The sequence below is a fragment of the Pristiophorus japonicus genome, chromosome 6 (genome assembly GCF_044704955.1).
Source record: "Pristiophorus japonicus isolate sPriJap1 chromosome 6, sPriJap1.hap1, whole genome shotgun sequence".
NCBI lineage: Eukaryota > Metazoa > Chordata > Chondrichthyes > Pristiophoridae > Pristiophorus > Pristiophorus japonicus.
The window spans coordinates 56,637,409-56,657,991 of NC_091982.1; the positions used below are offsets into that span (position 1 = coordinate 56,637,409).

At 45.8% G+C, this 20,583-nt stretch overlaps 1 protein-coding gene across 1 annotated transcript in view; it reads right to left on the reverse strand.

The window, feature by feature from the left end:
• The window catches only part of aff2 (AF4/FMR2 family, member 2), a 569,269-nt gene that overhangs the window by 212,671 nt on the left and 336,015 nt on the right, over positions 1-20,583 (reverse strand). The window contains exon 5 of the mRNA XM_070882879.1: positions 10,632-10,718. Coding sequence (XP_070738980.1) covers positions 10,632-10,718 — 87 coding nt within the window. The remainder of the gene's footprint in view (positions 1-10,631; positions 10,719-20,583) is intronic.

The window sequence follows — 20,583 nt, forward strand, 5'->3', positions numbered from 1 at the left end:
GTAATTCTATGATTATTTTATTCATTCACAGGATATGGGTATTGATAGCTTTTATTGCCCATCTCTAATTGCCCTTGGGAAGGTGGTGGTGAGCTATCTTATACAACTGAGTGGCTTGTTCAGCCATTTCTAATAGTTACATGGTCACCATTATTGATACTAACTTTATATTCCAGATTAATTTAATGAACTGAATTTAAATTCACCAGCTGCCATGGTGGGATGGGAACTCACATCTCTGCATCATTAGTCCAGGCCTTTGGATTACTAGTCTAGTAACATAGCCATCATCATCATAGACAGTCCCTCGAATCGAGGATGACTTGCTTCATAACCACTATGCTACTGTACCTCCTGAGGATGAGGAGGAGGAGAAATTTCGGGAGGGAATTCCAGAGCTTCGGATCCTTATAGCTGAAGGCACCGACACCAATGGTGAGGTGATGCAAGAGGCCAGAATTGGAGGAGTGCAGAGATCTTGAGGAGTTGTAGGGCTGGAGGCGGGTACCGAGATAGAGTGGGGTGAGGCCATGGAGGGACTTGAACATGAGGATGTAAATTTAAAAATCGAGATCTTGAAACCATAACCATGTGAGCCAACCTGACATGCTAAAGACTAAAATATAACTTTGAGAAAGGTGGGGTGGGATGAAGGTCTATCTCACAACTCTTGAGGGTCTTACTAGTAAAGTGAACTGCGACAGTCTCAGTCAATCTGTCATCCTCATAGGCAGTCCCTCGTTTTGAGGGTAACTTGCTGCCATGCCAAGAAGGGATGAGTTCACAGGTGTTTCAATGAAGGACCTAATATTCCAGTTCCCGAACTACATGTTGAAGGGTGGAAGATGCCTGTGCGTGGATTTTTTTAACGTGGGGTGGCCGTTGCACAACAGCCACCACACGGGCTTGACAGAGCTAGGTCTTGGTCCAGTGGCAAGGATTAACCAAGACGACTGGAGACCAGCTCTGCTGCATGGACCTAGTACGCACACATATCGCAGTGTGGGCTGGCCCGTGCTGACCCTGGGCCCTCGCCTCTTCTGGGCCCCGAACTCACGCCTCTCCTGGGCCCCGATCACGTCGCTCTGCAATCTCTCGCCGCTCCTTCACCCCGACCTCGCCGCTCCTGCTGTAGTTGCCCACGCTCCAATCACCGACCTGGGTTATGGTGACGCCCAATCCAGTCGCCCTCTTCACAGCCGTCGCCTGAGCCGACTGTAGCTCTGCACGAACTGGCAATAATGTGACAACACTGCATTGTATTCACATCATTTTGAGATGTTAGGATAAATCTTCAGAGAGTCTTACTCAACAGGAGCATTGGAGAACTCACCGAGGTAGTTAGTGCGCCTGATTTGTGGCGCTCATAATTATATTTCTGGTCGTTAAAAAGAGTGGCCAGAAAATGGGAAGCACAGAGAATGGGCCAAATTCTCAGATCTATACTCTTGTCCAGCAAAGCTCTGCACTAGGATCGGAATCTCGAAAAACTTAACCTAATGTGCCAAATATAACCACACAGCCTATTTCATGCAGAAATACCCCCAATGTTTTATCTGCATCGCTCGTGCCTATGTCCTATCTCTGTTGCTAATGTAACCCCACTTTTTAAAAAAAGGAGGGAGAGAGAAAACGGGGAATTATAGACCAGTTAGCCTGACATCAGTAGCAGCGCATGTGGAAAGCAGTGACAGGATTGGTCCAAGTCAGCATAGATTTATGAAAGGGAAATCATGCTTGTCAAATCTTCTAGAATTTTTTGAGGATGTAACCAGTAGAGTGGACAAGGGAGAACCAGTGGATGTGGTGTATTTGGACTTTCAAAAGGCTTTTGACAGGGTCCCACACAAGAGATTGGTATGCAAAATTAAAGCACATGGTATTGAGGGTAATATATTGACGTGGATAGAGAACTGGTTGGCAGACAGGAAGCAGAGAGTCGGGATAAACGGGTCCTTTTCAGAATGGCAGGCAGTAACTAGTGGGGTGCGCAGGGCTCAGTGCTGGGACCCCAGCTATTTACAATATATATCAATGATTTAGATGAAGGAATTGAGAGTAATATCTCCAAGTTTGCAGATGACACTAAGCTGGGTGGCAGTGTGAGCTGTGAGGAGGATGCTAAGAGGCTGCAGGGTGACTTGGACAGGTTAGGTGAGTGGGCAAATGCATGGCAGATGCAGTATAATGTGGATAAATGTGAGGTTATCCACTTTGGTGGCAAAAACATGAAGGCAGAATATTATCTGAATGGCGGCAGATTAGGAAAAGGGGAGGTGCAACGAGATCTGGGAGTCATGGTACATCATTCATTGAAAGTTGGCATGCAGGTGCAGCAGGCGATGAAGAAGGCAAATGGCATGTTGGCCTTCATAGCTAGGGGATTTGAGTATAGGAGCAGGGAGGTCTTACTGCAGTTGTACAGGGCCTTGGTGAGGCCTCACCTGGAATATTATGTTCAGTTTTGGTCTCCTAATCTGAGGAAGGACATTCTTGTTATTGAGGGAGTGCAGCGAAGGTTCACCAGACTGAATCCCGGGATGGCAGGACTAACATATGAGGAGAGACTGGAGCGACTGGGTCTGTATTCACTGGAGTTTAGAAGAATGAGAGGGGATCTCACAGAAACATATAAAATTCTGACGGGACTGGACAGGTTAGATGCAGGAAGAATGTTCCAGATGTTGAGGGAGTCCAGAACCAGGGGTCACAGTCTAAGGATAAGGGGTAAGCCATTTAGGACTGAGATGAGGAGAAATTTCTTCACTCAGAGTTGTGAACCTGTGGAATTCTCTTCTGCAGAGAGTTGTTGATGCCAGTTCGGTAGATATATTCAAGGGGAGTTGGATATGGCCCTTATGGCTAAAAGGTTCAAAGGGTATGGAGAGAAAACAGGAAAGGGGTATTGAGGTGAATGATCAGCCATGATCATATTGAATGGTGGTGCAGGCTCGAAGGGCCGAATGGCCTACTCCTGCACCTATTTTCTATGTCTCTATGTCTCTATGTATCCTCCTGTTAGAGGGATGCGCAGACAGGATGCGATGAAGAGGGGTGGGAGGAGACTCGTGTGGAGCATAAAGACCGGCACGGACCCGTTTGGCCGAATGGCTTGTTTCTGTGCTGTACATTTTGTGTAAGTCTATGTAACTCTACGAATTCCTTTGGTACACATTGCATTAGTCATTACGAGATACTAAAAAGGGTTGAAAACAAGGATCCTCAGTGACTTCCACCAGTTATTATAAAAAACCCGCCATCTTTTGACTCGCTGTGAAGCTCGACCTAATTATTTTTTTTTGTTCAATTTCAAAATTATGAAACGTTTTGATAGAGCGGATAGAGAGAGAATGTTTCCACTTGTGGGGAAGAGCATAACTAGAGGCCATCAATCTAAGATAGTCACCAAGAAATCCAATAACGAATTCAGAAGAAACCTTTTTACCCAGAGAGTGGTGAGAATGTGGAACTTGGTACCACATGGAGTGGCTGAAGTGAATAGTATCGATGCATTTAAGGGGAGACTAGATAAGAACATAAGAACATAAGAACATAAGAATTAGGAACAGGAGTAGGCCATCGAGCCCCTCGAGCCTGCTCCGCCATTCAACAAGATCATGGCTGATCTGGCCGCGGACTCAGCTCCACTTACCCGCCCGCTCCCCATAACCCTTAATTCCCTCATTGGTTAAAAATCTATCTATGATTTGAATACATTCAATGAGCTAGCCTCAACTGCTTCCTTGGGCAGAGAATTCAACAGATTCACAACCCTCTGGGAGAAGAAATTCCTTCTCAACTTGGTTTTAAATTGTCTCCCCCGTATTTTGAGGCTGTGCCCTCTAGTTCGAGTCTCCCCGACCAGTGGAAACAACCTCGCTGCCTCTATCTTGTCTATCCCTTTCATTACTTTAAATGTTTCTATAAGATCACACCTCATCCTTCTGAACTCCAACGAGTAAAGACCCAGTCTACTCAATCTATCATCATAAGGTAAGCCCCTCATCTCCGGAATCAGCCTAGTGAATTGTCTCTGTACCCCCTCCAAGTCTAGTATATCCTTCCTTAAGTAAGGTGACCAAAACTGCACGCAGTACTCCAGGTGCGGCCTCACCAATACCCTGTACAGTTGCAGCAGGACCTCCCTGCTTTTGTACCCCATCCCTTTTGCAATGAAGGCCAACATTCCATTTGCCTTCCTGATTACCTGCTGCACCTGCAAACTAACTTTTTGGGATTCATGCACAAGGACCCCCAGGTCCCTCTGCACCGCAGCATGTTGTAATTTCTCCCCATTCAAATAGTATTCTCTTTTACTGGTTTTTTTCCAAGGTGGATGACCTCACATTTTCCGACATTGTATTCTATCTGCCAAACCTTAGCCCATTCGCTTAACCTATCTAAATCTCTTTGCAGCTTCTCTGTATCCTCTACACAACCCGCTTTCCCACTAATCTTTGTGTCATCTACACTCTGTCCCCTCTTCCAGTTCATCTATGTATATTGTAAACAGTTGTGGTCCCAGCACCGATCCCTGTGAAACACCACTAACCACCGATTTCCAACCGGAAAAGGACCCATTTATCCCGACTCTCTGCTTTCTGTTAGCCAGCCAATTCTCGATCCATGCTAATACATTTCCTCTGACTCTGCGTACCTTTATCTTCTGCAGTAACCTTTTGTGTGGCACCTTATCGAATGCCTTTTGGAAATCCAAATACACCACATCCATCGGTACACCTCTATCCACCATGCTCGTTATATCCTCAAAGAGTTCCAGTAAATTAGTTAAACATGATTTCCCCTTCATGAATCCATGTTGCGTCTGCTTGATTGCACTATTCCTATCTAGATGTCCCGCTATTTCTTCCTTAATGATAGCTTCAAGCATTTTCCCCACTACATATGTTAAACTAACTGGCCTATCGTTACCTGCCTTTTGTCTGTCCCCTTTTTTCAACAGAGGCGTTACATTAGCTGCTTTCCAATCCACTGGTACCTCCCCAGAGTCCAGAGAATTTTGGTAGATTATAACGAATGCATCTGCTATAACTTCCGCCATCTCTTTTAATACCCTGGGATGCATTTCATCAGGACCAGGGAACTTGTCTACCTTGAGTCCCATTAACCTGTCCAGCACTACCTCCCTAGTGATAGTGATTGTCTCAAGGTCCTCCCTTCTCACAGTCCCGTGACCAGCAATTTTTGGCATGGTATTTGGGTCTTCCACTGTGAAGACCGAAGTAAAATAATTATTTAAGGTCTCAGCCATTTCCACATTTCCCATTACTAAATCCCCCTTCTTATCTTCTAAAGGACCAACATTTACTTTCGTCACTCTTTTCCATTTTATATATCGGTAAAAGCTTTTACTATCTGTTTTTATGTTTTGCGCAAGTTTACTTTCGTAATCTATCTTTCCTTTCTTTATCGCTTTCTTAGTCATTCTTTGCTGTCGTTTAAAATTTTCCCAATCTTCTAGTTTCCCACTAACCTTGGCCACCTTATACGCATTGGTTTTTAATTTGATACTCTCCTTTATTTCCTTGGTTATCCATGGCTGGTTATCCCTTCTCTTACCGCCCTTCTTTTTCACTGGAATATATTTTTGTTGAGCACTATGAAAGAGCTCCTTAAAGGTCCTCCTCTGCTCCTCAATTGTGCCACCATTTAGTCTGTGTTCCCAGTCTACTTTAGCTAACTCTGCCCTCATCCCACTGTAGTCCCCTTTGTTTAAGCATAGTATGCTCGTTTGAGACACTACTTCCTCACCCTCATTCTGTATTACAAATTCAACCATACTGCGATCACTCATTCCGAGAGGATCTTTTACTCGGAGATTGTTTATTATTCCTGTCTCATTACACAGGACCAGATCTAAGATAGCTTGCTCCCTTGTAGGTTCTGTAACATACTGTTCTAAGAAACAATCCCGTATGCATTCGATGAATTCCTCCTCCAGGCTACCCCGTGCGATTTGATTTTACCAATCGATATGTAGGTTAAAATCACCCATGATTACTGCCATTCCTTTTTCACATGCCTCTATTATTCCCTTGATTATTGTCCGCCCCACCGTGAAGTTATTATTTGGGGGCCTATAAACTACGCCCACCAGTAACTTTTTCCCCTTACTATCTCTAATCTCCACCCACAACGATTCAACATTTTTCTCATTTGAGCCAATATCATCTCTCACAACTGCCCTGATATCATCCTTTATTAACAGAGCTACCCCACCTCCTTTCCCTTCTTGTCTATCCTTTCGAATTGTCAGATACCCCTGTAAATTTAATTCCCAGTCTTGGCCACCCTGCAACCACGTTTCTGTAATGGCCACCAAATCATACCCATTTGTAATGATTTGTGCCGTCAACTCATTTACTTTATTTCGAATGCTGCGTGCGTTTAGGTAAAGTGTTTTAATACTAGCTTTTAAACCATGATTTTTAGTTTTGAACCCTCCTGCAGCCCCTTTATATTCATACATATTGTCCCTTCCTATCACCTTGTGGTTTACACTTACCCCAGTGCTACTCTGCTCTGTTGCCTCCTGCCTTTTGCATTCTTTCTTGGGGTCCTGTTCATCTGCGCTCTCACCCACTCTAACTAGCTCAGAGCCCTCTCCTGGGTTCCGAATACTCCTCGCATTGAGGCACCGAGCTTTCAGGCTTGCCTTTTTATTACACTTTGACCCTTTAGAATTTTGCTGTACAGTGGCCCTTTTTGTTTTTTGCCTTGGGTTTCTCTGCCCTCCACTTTTACTCATCTCCTTTCTGTCTTTTGCTTCTGTCTTCATTTTGTTTCCCTCTGTCTCCCTGCATTGGTTCCCATCCCCCTGCCATATTAGTTTAACTCCTCCCCAACAGCACTTGCAAACACTCTCCCTAGGACATATGAGGGAGAAGGGAATAGAAACATAGAAACATAGAAAATAGGTGCCGGAGTAGGCCATTCAGCCCTTCTAGCCTGCACCGCCATTCAATGAGTTCATGGCTGAACATGAAACTTCAGTACCCCCTTCCTGCTTTCTCGCCATAACCCTTGATCCCCCGAGTAGTAAGGACTTCATCTAACTCCCTTTTGAATATATTTAGTGAATTGGCCTCAACTACTTTCTGTGGTAGAGAATTCCACAGGTTCACCACTCTCTGGGTGAAGAAGTTTCTCCTCATCTCGGTCCTAAATGGCTTCCCCCTTATCCTCAGACTGTGACCCCTGGTTCTGGACTTCCCCAACATTGGGAACATTCTTCCTGCATCTAACCTGTCTAAACCCGTCAGAATTTTAAACGTTTCTATGAGGTCCCCTCTCATTCTTCTGAACTCCAGTGAATACAAGCCCAGTTGATCCAGTCTTTCTTGATAGGTCAGTCCCGCCATCCCGGGAATCAGTCTGGTGAATCTTCGCTGCACTCCCTCAATAGCAAGAATGTCCTTCCTCAAGTTAGGAGACCAAAACTGTACACAATACTCCAGATGTGGCCTCACCAAGGCCCTGTGCAACTGTAGCAACACCTCCCTGCCCCTGTATTCAAATCCCCTCGCTATGAAGGCCAACATGCCATTTGCTTTCTTAACCGCCTGCTGTACCTGCATGCTAACCTTCAATGACTGATGTACCATGACACCCAGGTCTCGTTGCACTTTCCCTTTTCCTAATCTGTCACCATTCAGATAATAGTCTGTCTCTCTGTTTTTACCACCAAAGTGGATAACCTCACATTTATCCATATTATACTTCATCTGCCATGCATTTGCCCACTCACCTAACCTATCCAAGTCACTCTGCAGCCTAATAGCATCCTCCTCGCAGCTCACACTGCCACCCAACTTAGTGTCATCCGCAAATTTGGAGATACTGCATTTAATCCCCTCGTCTAAATCATTAATGTACAGTGTAAACAGCTGGGGCCCCAGCACAGAACCTTGCGGTACCCCACTAGTCACTGCCTGCCATTCTGATAAGTACCCGTTTACTCCTACTCTTTGCTTCCTGTCTGACAACCAGTTCTCTATCCACGTCAGCACACTACCCCCAATCCCATGTGCTTTAACTTTGCACATTAATCTCTTGTGTGGGACCTTGTCGAAAGCCTTCTGAAAGTCCAAATATACCACATCAACTGGTTCTCCTTTGTCCACTTTACTGGAAACATCCTCAAAAAATTCCAGAAGATTTGTCAAGCATGATTTCCCTTTCACAAATCCATGCTGACTTGGACCTATCATGTCACCATTTTCCAGATGCACTGCTATGACATCCTTAATAATTGATTCCATCATTTTACCCACTACTGAGGTCAGGCTGACCGGTCTATAATTCCCTGTTTTCTCTCTCCCTCCTTTTTTAAAAATGGGGTTACATTGGCTACCCTCCACTCCATAGGAACTGATCCAGAGTCAATGGAATGTTGGAAAATGACTGTCAATGCATCCGCTATTTCCAAGGCCACCTCCTTAAGTACTCTGGGATGCAGTCCATCAGGCCCTGGGGATTTATCGGCCTTCAATCCCATCAATTTCCCCAACACAATTTCCCGACTAATAAAGATTTCCTTCAGTTCCCCCTCCTTACTAGACCCTCTGACCCCTTTTATATCCGGAAGGTTGTTTGTATCCTCCTTAGTGAATACCGAACCAAAGTACTTGTTCAATTGGTCTGCCATTTCTTTGTTCCCCGTTATGACTTCCCCTGATTCTGACGGCAGGGGACCTACGTTTGTCTTTACTAACCTTTTTGTCTTTACATACCTATAGAAACTTTTGCAATCCACCTTAATGTTCCCTGCAAGCTTCTTCTCGTACTCCATTTTCCCTGCCCTAATCAAACCCTTTGTCCTCCTTTGCTGAGTTCTAAATTTCTCCCAGTCCCCAGGTTCGCTGCTATTTCTGGCCAATTTGTATGCCACTTCCTTGGCTTTAATACTATCCCTGATTTCCCTAGATAGCCACGGTTGAGCCACCTTCCCTTTTTTATTTTTACGCCAGACAGGAATGTACAATTGTTGTAATTCATCCATGCAGTCTCTAAATGTCTGCCATTGCCCATCCACAGTCAACCCCCTAAGTATCATTCGCCAATCTATCCTAGCCAATTCACGCCTCATACCTTCAAAGTTACCCTTCTTTAAGTTCTGGACCATGGTCTCTGAATTTACTGTTTAATTCTCCATCCTAATGCAGAATTCCACCATATTATGGTCACTCTTCCCCAAGGGGCCTCGCACAATGAGATTGCTAATTAATCCTCTCTCATTACACAACACCCAGTCTAAGATGGCCTCCCCCCTAGTTGGTTCCTCAACATATTGGTCTAGAAAACCATCCCTTATGCACTCCAGGAAATCCTCCTCCACCGTATTGCTTCCAGTTTGGCTAGCCCAATCTATGTGCATATTAAAGTCACCCATTATAACTGCTACACCTTTATTGCATGCACCCCTAATTTCCTGTTTGATGCCCTCCCCAACATCCCTATTACTGTTTGGAGGTCTGTACACAACTCCTACTAACGTTTTTTGCCCTTTGGTGTTCTGCAGCTCTCCCCATATAGATTCCACATCATCCAAGCTAATGTCTTTCCTAACTATTGCATTAATCTCCTCTTTAACCAACAATGCTACCCCACCTCCTTTTCCTTTTATTCTATCCTTCCTGAATGTTGAATACCCCTGAATGTTGAGTTCCCAGCCCTGATCATCCTGGAGCCACGTCTCCGTAATCCCAATCACATCATATTTATTAACATCTATTTGCACAATTAATTCATCCACCTTATTGCGGATACTCCTTGCATTAAGACACAAAGCCTTCAGGCTTGTTTTTTTTAACACCCGTTGTCCTTTTAGAATTTTGCTGTACAGTGGCCCTTTTTGTTCTTTGCCTTGGGTTTCTCCGCCCTCCACTTTTCCTCATCTCCTTTCTGTCTTTTGCTTTTGCCTCCTTTTTGTTTCCCTCTGTCTCCCTGCATTGGTTCCCATCCCCCTGCCATATTAGTTTAAATCCTTCCCAACAGCACTAGCAAACACTCCCCCTAGGACATTGGTTACGGTCCTGCCCAGGTGCAGACCGTCCGGTTTGTACTGGTCCCACCTCCCCCAGAACCGGTCCCAATGCCCCAGGAATTTGAATCCCTCCCTGCTGCACCACTGCTCAAGCCACCTGCGATTCCTACTCTGACTATCACGTGGCACTGGTAGCAATCCCGAGATTACTACTTTTGAGGTCCTACTTTTTAATTTAGCTCCTAGCTCCTTAAATTCGTTTCGTAGGACCTCATCCCTTTTTTTACTTATGTCGTTGGTACCAATGTGCACCACGACAACTGACTGTTCTCCCTCCCATTTCAGAATGTCCTGCACCCGCTCCGAGACATCCTTGACCCTTGCACCAGGGAGGCAACATACCATCCTGGAGAGGGTTATGCTGATAGATTTAGATCAGGAAAGACGGGAGGAGGTTCAAGTGGAGCATAAATGCCAGCATGGACGGGTTGGGCCGAATGGCCTGTTTCTGTGCCGTATATCCTGTGCAAAACCTAGGTGCTGCCAAAAGATGTTTCCTTTCAAACGCTTCCCACGTCTGGTAAAATCCAGTTGATTAGGTCTAGTTTCAATAGCAGGTCCCTACCTTGTTGGGGATCGGGAACTTGGTTGGTTCGGCCTTGCCAGGCGTGTGTATCGCTGTTAGTGGAGGCGGCCACGAATGTGTCATCTCCTGCAGCAAAATAAAAAAAACAATTTCACAAATCGATTTGTGACCCATTTCTCAGCGTGTCAACCGCGCATTGCTGTAACCATTCTAGCAGTCTCCAGTAAACATGCTCAAAGCAACCCTTCACAACATTACACAACAGTGCAAGGACATAAAATGAAATGGAAAGCCAGAACTTACCGTTACATTTTTGCAATTTGCACTTTGTTCATTTTTGCATGTGCGGGGCGCGAGCGATGAGTTATTCCTCGTTACAGTGCTAACTCCTGTACTTTAAAAGTACAGCATGATCACAACAGCAATTAAAAAAAAGATTTAACTAAGAGCTATATCCCATTTCTTATAAATGTGCTGATGATATGGGACACTAAGCTGTCACAGGCATTTTGCATAAATGAGATACTCTATACTCAATGCTCCATTAGATGTGTGGGCGAGAAACACACAGTCCGCTGCTGTGTGAAGCTGCAGGCTAATGATATACGGTCTCAGAAATCCAAAATCGCTTTGTTCTTAGAAGACAGTTTTTCCTGAGCTCAGTCAGAGCCTTTGTTTGGTGTTATTAAACATGTTTCTGACTATTTGATCACCTCACCTAACACCGAATGAAGCCTGGCTTAAAGGCACTGCATTTCTGTGCTAAGCTGCGTATTGGTAAGATTTGGCAGGTACCCCGCGAAAACCATAACAGTGATTGCTGCCGTAATGGCTTCAGTCTAAAATCAGATTCAGCCGTGTGAAGATAAACAGAGAGCTGGAAATGAATTTAGACTAGCTGCATTACTCTCAGCGCTTTCTGACTTTTTCCACTTGCAGTTTTGAAAGCACCGTTCACAAGTTCAATTACTTGACATATTGTAATGACGCACTCCTGTCAGCATAACAAAACTGATGATCTGGTCATTATCACATTGCTGTTTGTGGGAGCTTGCTGTGTGCAAATTGGCTGCCGCATTTACAACAGTGATGGCACTTCAAAAAGTACTTCATTGGCTGTAAAGCGATTTGGGATGTCCGGTGGTTGTGAAAGGCGCTATATAAATGCAAGTCTTTCTTTACTTCAGTGGGGTGCCAAAGCATTCTGTAGACCTGTGGTGTAACATGCCACAGAGCAACTCAACATTCAGTGCAGGCAGCACCCGGGAGGACAGACCAACGTTAGCATCCTCGACCAGGCAAACATCCCCAGCATTGAAGCACTGACCACACTTGACCAGCTCCGCTGGGCAGGCCACATTGTTCACATGCTAGACACGAGACTCCCAAAGCAAGCGCTCTATTCGGAACTCCTTCATGGCAAATGAGCCAAAGGACACCCTCAAAGCCTCCCTAATAAAGTGCAACATACCCACCGACACCTGGGAGACCCTGGCCAAAGACCACCCTAAGTGGAAGAAGTGCATCCGGGAGGGCGCTGACCACCTCTAGGCTCATCGCCGAGATAATGCAGAAAACAAGCGCAGGCTGCGGAATGAGCATGCCACAAACCAGTCCCATCCTTCCTTACCCTCAACGACTACCTGTCCCACCTGTGACAGGGACTGTGGTTCTCGTATTGGACTGTTCAGCCACCTCAGGACACAGGTGTGGAAACAGGTCTTCCTCGATTCCGAGGGATTGCCTATGATGACAGTGATAAATATTGGAAGGTCCTGCTACTTAGATGTAGTGTGTGGTCGTCTGTTTGGTCTTTTGCCAAGATTGGTCTTCTTGATCCCAGCCTGGCTGTGCAACCAGGTGAAGAGCAGAGGCGCGACACGGCAGCGATACTCAAGAGGCAATTTGGCTCAGTTGCCCCTGAGTAAGTTTTGTGAGTTCAAGGCCCACTCCAGGACCCGAGCATACAATCCAGGCTGACTCTTCTGTGCAGTGCTGAGGAAGGGCTGCTTTGTTGGAGGTGGCTTCTTTCAGATGAGACATGAAACATCTGCCTGTTCAGGTGGCTGTCAAAGATCCCATGGAATAATGTGAAGTAAAGAAAGACTTGGATTTATCTAGCGCCTTTCACGGCTCAACACACTTTACAGCCAATGAAGTACTTTTGGAGTGTAGTCACTGTTGTAATGTGGGAAACGTGGCAGCCAATCTGTTTTTGTTATGTTGATTGAGGGATAAATATTGGCCAGGACACCAGGGATAACTCCCTTGCTCTTCTTCGAAATAGTGCCATTGAATCTTTTACATCCACTTGAGGGCAGACGGGGCCTCAGTTTAACATCTCATCTGAAAGATGGCACCACCGACAGTGCAGCCCTCCCTCAGCACTGCAGTGTCAGCTTAAATTTGTTGTGCTCAAGTCTCTAGAGTGGGACTTGAGCCCACAACCTTCTGACTCAGAGGCAAGTGTGCTACCCACTGAGCCACAGTTGACACTAGAGTAGAGCAAGCGAGTGATCTGACCAACATTCATCTCTTAACCCAGGCCCCCAAAATGGATTCAGCGATTATTTAATCTCATTTTCTGTTGGTGAGACCTTGCTTGACACCAATGGGTTGCTATGTATCTCCACAAAACAAGAGTGACCACACTTCACCCAAGTAATTTATTGGCTGCGAAGCTTTTTGGGAGACATCCTGTGGATATGAAGCATGCTACACAAATCAACGTCCTGTCCTTTCCTTGAGTCAGTGGAAGACCAGATCGGCCGTGATCTTATTGAATGCCGGAGCAGGCTCAAGGGGCCAAATGACCAACTCCTGCTCCTATTTCTTATGTTCTTATGTAAGACTGACTCAATTCAGTGTTGTCAATGGTCCTCCTCACCACCCAGTTCAGAGGGAGAAAGACCCGATATCAATTTACCTGGTTACTCTCTCACATCTGGTGACTGCTTAATGCCACTAAGCTTCACGTTAAAAGCCAATGGAGTCACTTTGTTCAGTCCTGGAAACTCACTGACCAGAGCCGGTGAAGTCGCGGAGAATTACAGTGAGTCGCCAAATCATAAAATCCAATTTTAAAATGAACAAGGTTGTACACACCAACAAACTAATGGGCAACAGCCCACTCGAAGATGTGCCTTTGCCTAGCTTGGGGTTCTGCTTCTTTTCTTCATGCCAAAATGTTCCCTCGTGGGCTAACATCTACAATAAACACAGACCCTCCTATCCATTATTGTCGCAGTCAAAGATAACTAAACTCGGCTGAACTCAAATCTGTCCTGAAAGTGTCGACATAAATCACGGTGGGTCTGTGAAGGGGTTAAACAAAGAGCCTTTGCGATTGAAGAAAAACAGGCTCTGTTAAGAACCCAGCTCTGAGAAAACAAAGACAGTGGCCACACTGGGCGACTGTAATCCATCTCGCACTGCTACAGACAGATCTCTGAGAAAACAGTCACCATACTGTATATCACTGAAGGTCAGGCTGGCCCATTGGAACATCCATTTCAATGTCCTGGCCCTACTTTGTAATATTAATTAGCCACAACACAGTGAATAAACTTGAGGCCATACAATTAGCGTAACAAATCTGACATATTATTTTATAGTGGCAAACGGAGGTTAACTTTTGTTCTGAAATCACCCCACAGCTGACCTCCATTTACTGGTATCAATCACCTGAATTGGGTAGCTTGAATCATTACCATTGTAAAGCACATCTCATGCCTATGTTGATTTGGATGGCTGCCAACGTCAAATGGCGTGACGCATTTGATCTGAATCTCCCCTCACCACCAAATGTGATCTAAAGCATACCACACTTCTTGCTCACCTTATCTCTCCACTGCATCACGCACTCGCCACCCTCCTTTTATATATATAATCTAAAAGTCTTCGCACAACCAAGAATTCAGTTTGAACATGATCGGGCATTGTTGTTTGTGCATGCCCAAGGAACACACTCTGTGCCTGCCCAAGGAACACACTCTGTGATGCCCAAGGAACATACCTTGTGTCTGCCCAAGGAACACACTCTGTGCCTGCCCAAGGAACACACTCTGTGCCTGCCCAAGGAACACACTCTGTGCCTGCCCAAGGAACACACTCTGTGCATGCCAAAAGGAACACTCTCTGTGCCTGCCCAAGGAACACACCCTGTGTATGCCAAAGGAACATACCTTGTGTCTGCCCAAGGAACACACCCTGTGTATGCCCAAGGAACACACTCTGTGCCTGCCCAAGGAACACACTCTGTGTATGCCCAAGGAACACACTCTGTGCATGCCCAAGGGACATACTCTTTGCATGCCCAAGGAACACACCCTGTGATGCCCAAGGGACAAACTCTTTGCATGCCCAAGGAACACACCCTGTGTATGCCAAAGGAACACACCTTGTGTCTGCCCAAGGAACACACCCTGTGCCTGCCAAAGGAACACACTCTGTGCATGCCCAATGAACACACTCTGTGCATGCCCAATGAACACACTCTGTGCATGCCCAAGGAACATACTGTGTGATGCCCAAGGGACACCCAAGGAACACACTCTGTGCCTGCCCAAGGATCACACTCTGTGCATGCCCAAGGAACACACTCTGTGCATGCCCAAGGAACACACTGTGTGATGCCCAAGGGACACCCAAGGATCACACTCTGTGTATGCCCAAGGGGCACACCCTGTGTATGCCCAAGGAACACACTCTGTGCATGCCCAAGGAACACACTCTGTGCATGCCCAAGGAACACCCTGGGGTAGATTGACTTTGTGCCATGGTGTATAACAATAATGATAGTGAGTTGGCAGCCGATATTACAGCTTTCCCGTGTGAAGTTAATGGAAATCAAAATCGGGAGAGAGGCAAAAGGGGCTGCCTTGCTATCGCCTGTTTCACACCATTGCACAAAGTCACGATCTGCCCCACTGTGTGTGTGCTCAGAAACACAGCTTGTATATGCCTGGGAACAAAGTTGATGCCTACCCAAGAATGCACTTCGCAATGTGCATCAGCACGTCATGCGTGTGTGCCCGCAGCACGCAGAAACGCTAACCGCCAAAGTAAATTGAAAATGAAAGGAATTGAACAGTGGTACAACAAGTCTCCCCTCAATCCAACGCCACACGTTCGACTGAGCCTGGGTCAGGGCGGACTTCAACACAGAATCATTTTTAAGGAGAAAATAAGGAAAACTATTTCCCTCTGCATGACCATTTCGCATGCAGCACCTCGGATATTAAACAATTTCGAAAGTAGCAGATGATGAAATGACTTGTCCTTTCTCCTCTCGGGGCAGCAAGGAATAACAAGCCATTTATTTACAGTAGTTTATCAAGGGTCAGACACAAGGGAGAAGTTTTCCAAGGACCACCCAGTGGGACCAGGATTACGTGCTTGCTGTTCACTGGCCTCAATCAGCCTTCAGTCTCATTTCTTTTACACTCGAGTTGCCAAACAGAGATGCTTACTGGTTTGGACATAAATCAGCGTTTGAATACTGCTGCACGAACAGAAGGCTCACCACCGAGTTGGGCATCTTAATTAGTTCTACAATACAGTCGCTGCTTCATCGCATAATAGCCCATCATAATACTGGTGCACTTTTATGCATTTGTCCTGATCAACAACAAAAACTTGCATTTATATAGCGCCTTTAACATAGTAAAACATCCAAAGGCACTTCACAGGAGCGTTATCAAACAAAATTTGACACCAAGCCGCATAAGTAGATATTAGGACAGGTGACCAAAAGCTTGGTCAAAAAGGTAGGTTTTTAGGAGTGCCTTAAAGGAGGAAGGGAGAGAGCTGGACGGGCGGAGAGGTTGAGGGAGGGAAAATTTCAGAGCTTAGGGCCAAGTCAGCCGAAGGAACGGCCGCGAATGGTGGAGCGATTAAAATCGGGGATGCACAAGAGCCCAGAATTGGAGGAGGAGTGCAGAGATCGCGAAGGGTTGTGGGGCTGGAGGGGATTATAGAGAAAGGGAGGGGCGAGGCTGCGGAGGGATTTGAAAGCAAGGATGAGAATTTTAAAATCGAGGCATTGTCGGACCGGGAGGCAATGTAGGTCAGCGAGCGCAGTGGGTGATATTAGGATACCTCCCAAACATGGACCCTCACTACCCCTGCCTCAGCTCATCTGCATGAAACCCTCATCCATGCCTTTGTTACCTCCTTGACTATTTCAATGCTCTCCTGACCGGCCTTCCACCTTCCATGTGCGCACTGCCTCTTTGTTACATCTATTACATTTAAATGGTTCTCCAGCCCTGCACCGCTCCAGATTTTGCCTCCGTTCTTGTTGGTGCTGCTTTTACTCTGCTGACAAATACCATTCTTCCAAATGGAATCCAGACATTACAGGCCCCACTACAGGCCTTCTATTTAAATGTGTACAAATGCAGCCTCAAATTAAATTTAACTCTGCTCCAGTGTTTCCTGGTCGCAGATAACCTCCAGACCCAGCACCTCCAGATCACTCGTGCAGCACACCATCCTGAATCAGGCATCTATATATTAGTTCCTTCATTGCTGCCGCGTCAAAATCCTGGACCTCCCTCCCTAATCATCATCATAGGCAGTCCCTCGTATTGGGGATATAAACATAGAAACATAGAAACACAGAAACATAGAAAGTTGGTGCAGGAGTAGGCCATTCAGCCCTTCGAGCCTGCACCACCATTCAATATGATCATGACTGATCATGCAACTTCAGTACCCCACTTCTGCTTTCTCTCTATACCCCTTGATCCCTTTAGCTGTAAGGGCCACATCTAACTCCCTTTTGAATATGTCTAACAAACTGGCCTCAACAACTTTCTGTGGTAGAGAATTCCACAAGTTCACAATTCTCTGCGTGAAGAAGTTTCTCCTCATCTCAGTCCTAAATGGCTTACCCCTTATCCTTAGTCCCTGTTGGGATTTCCCCAACATCGGAACCACTCTTCCTGCATCTACTTGTCCAATCCCGTCAGAATTTTATATGTTTCTGTGAGATCCCCTCTCATTCTTCTAAATTCCAGTGAATATAAGCCTAGTCGATCCAATCTTTCTTCATATGTCAGTCTTGCCATCCCGGAATCAGTCTGGTGAACCTTCGCTGCACTCGCTCAATAGCAAGAATGTCCTTCTTCAGATTAGGAGAACAAAACTTCACACAATACTCAAGGTGTGGTCTCACCAAGGCCCTGTACAATCACAGTAAGACCTCCCTGCTCCTATACTCAATTCCTCTCACTATGAAGGCCAGCATGCCATTTGCTTTCTTTACTTGCATCCACTTCAAAAAGGGATGAGTTCACAGGTGTTTCAATGAAGAACCTAATATTCCAGGTCCCGAACTACATGTTGAAGGGTGGAAGATGCTTGTGGGTGGATTTTTTCAATGTGTGGTGGCCGTTGTACACCAGCCACCACACGGGCTTGACAGAGCTAGGTCTTGGTCCAGTGGCAAGGATTACCCAAGATGACTGGAGACCAGCACTGCTGCACGGACCTAGTGTGCACACATATCGCAGTGTGGGCTGGCCCGTGCTGCCCCTGGGCCCTCGCCTCTTCTGGGCCCCGAACGGTGGCCCGGCCCGGAAATCAGTGCAGTCCCAGCCTGCAAGACCATCAGCGGCCAGGGCCATTAGAGGGAGCAACTTGTGACAGCCTGACCTCCCTAATAGCACTGTGGAAGTACCACACGGACTGCAATGGTTCAAGAAGGTGGCTCACCACCACCTTCTCATGGGTATCTAGGAACGGTCAATGAATTATGGCCTTGCCAGCGATGCCCACATTTTATGACTGAATATTTTCAAAAAATAAATACCCCACTTCCTTTAGACCCTCTGTGCCTGCTCTTCTATTAGTTCCCTTCCACACCCCCATTCCCCCCGCAGTATTCAGCTCCACTCCCCTCCACAGCTCTATATCTATCATGCACCCATTATATTTCTTAGCACGTCTTTCCCCAGTCCCGCTTGCCTACCTCTTTCTTTCTTAGAAGAATGTGAGGTGATCTCAGTGAAACATACAAAATTCTTACAGGGCTTGACATGGAGGATGTTTCCTCTGGCTGGGGAGTCTAGAACCAGTGGTCACAGTCTCAGAATAAGGGGTCGGCCATTTAGGACTGAAATGAGGAGAAATGTCTTCACTCAGAGGGTGGTGAATCTTTGGAATTCTCTGCCCCAGAGGGCTGTGGAAGCTCAGTCGTTGAAGGCTGAGATCGATAGATTTTGGGATATTAAGGGATATGGAGATCGGATGGGAAAGTGGAGTTGAGGTAGAAGGTCAGCCATGATCTTATTGAATGGCAGAGCAGGCTCGAGGGGCCGAATGGCCGACTCCTGCTCCTATTTCTTATGTTCTCACAACCCCTCCGTGACCCTCTCTGTTCGTCGGGCCACGCGACACAGCTTCAGCTTGGTGGCAGAACAATCCACTTGGCGTCACACCATCCCGATAAAACAGCTCATACCGTGCTACTCTCCGTAAACCGGACATCTTTGAGAAAATCGCATTTCAGATCAGTGCGACCGATCTGAAATCCGGAAAAATCCGTAAACCGAAGTTGCCGGATTTGAGACTATGTACCTTCATATATTTATTTAAACATTAGTGGGGCTGCTTCAGGGTGGCCAGAAGTAGATTTATTACGAGCAATTGCAGGAAAAGAAGTAGATCCAGCTGAAAGCTGCAGCTCTGGCCCCTTGAGTCAAATATCTGCTGACGGCACTTAACTCACTGTGCCAGCTAGTAGTGTGTGAGGGGTAACCCTTCCCCCGAGTGCGAAGCAATGTTCCCTGTGGGCTGCACTTTGTTCTGCGTGGCCTGTTTCTTTTAAATGCCTGCGCGGTGCGTACAATGGAAAAGCCAGTGAGCGGTGTGTGTGGGACCTTTCCCATCACTGCGCGGTTTAGAGGGAATGTTGGTGTCAAGCACTTGTTCTTCTTTTCGGGCCTTCCCAAAATTAGACTTCAGCGCAGTGCTGAGAGAGCGCTGCACTGTCGGAGGTGCCATCTTTCGGATGAGACGTTGAACCGAGACCCCAACCTCTCTCTCAGGTAGACTAAAATATCCCATTGCATTATTTCTTAGTAGAACAGGGAGGTTCTCCCTGGTGCCCTCAACAATGTTTATTTACTGATTTATTCCTCAACCAATGGCCTTAAAACAGATTATCAGATCATTATCTACATTTCCTACATTGCAACAGTGACTACATTTCAAAAGTACTGCATTTGCTGTAAAAACACCTTGGGACGTCCTGAGGTCATGAAAGGCGCTATATAAATGCAAGTCTTTCTTCTTTCTATTTTACTGAGGTACTGGGGATAATTTATCAATTGTGTTATGCAAATCACACCATAACATATGGAAATTATATCAATTAGAAAATATACTTTTCCTATAACTCAAAAATTGTAAATCATGTCTTTGCACATCCAAAACTACACTGTGATTAGGAATAACAAACGAGTTATGCTAATTTCTCCTAATTTAAAATGCAAATTGAATTTATTGCAAAATAGATTTATGCTCTTTCAATATCCATATGGCTTGATTTAATTAATACAAAAGTTGGTAAGTTTAAAGTGAAAGCCATTTGACCTAACCCTGGAGGAAAGTCACTGTACGTTATTTAAAAGACTAGCTGAGGTCCCGTGATGTTGATCACGAGTAGTCTGGGAGCTGCAGCACAGTTGTGTGACCCACCCTTTAAGGGCACAGCTGAGGCAGCCTTGGAGGCAAGGAGAGGAGGTGGTCTAAATAAACACATCCTCCAGCTAATTGAAATCTAATTGCTGTGGGATGTTTCTTAAACTGATCTGCAGTACCGTAACCATCTTGAATTTCTGCAGTTTCAGGAATCAGTTTGCAATCTCATTAAGCAGAATCAACTCGTCATTCTGGAGTCTACAAAAGGCCTGGAGTAGAAACATGCTCTATCCTGATCAGGGTGTACATAAGGACATAAGAATTAGGAGCAGTAGGCTGTACG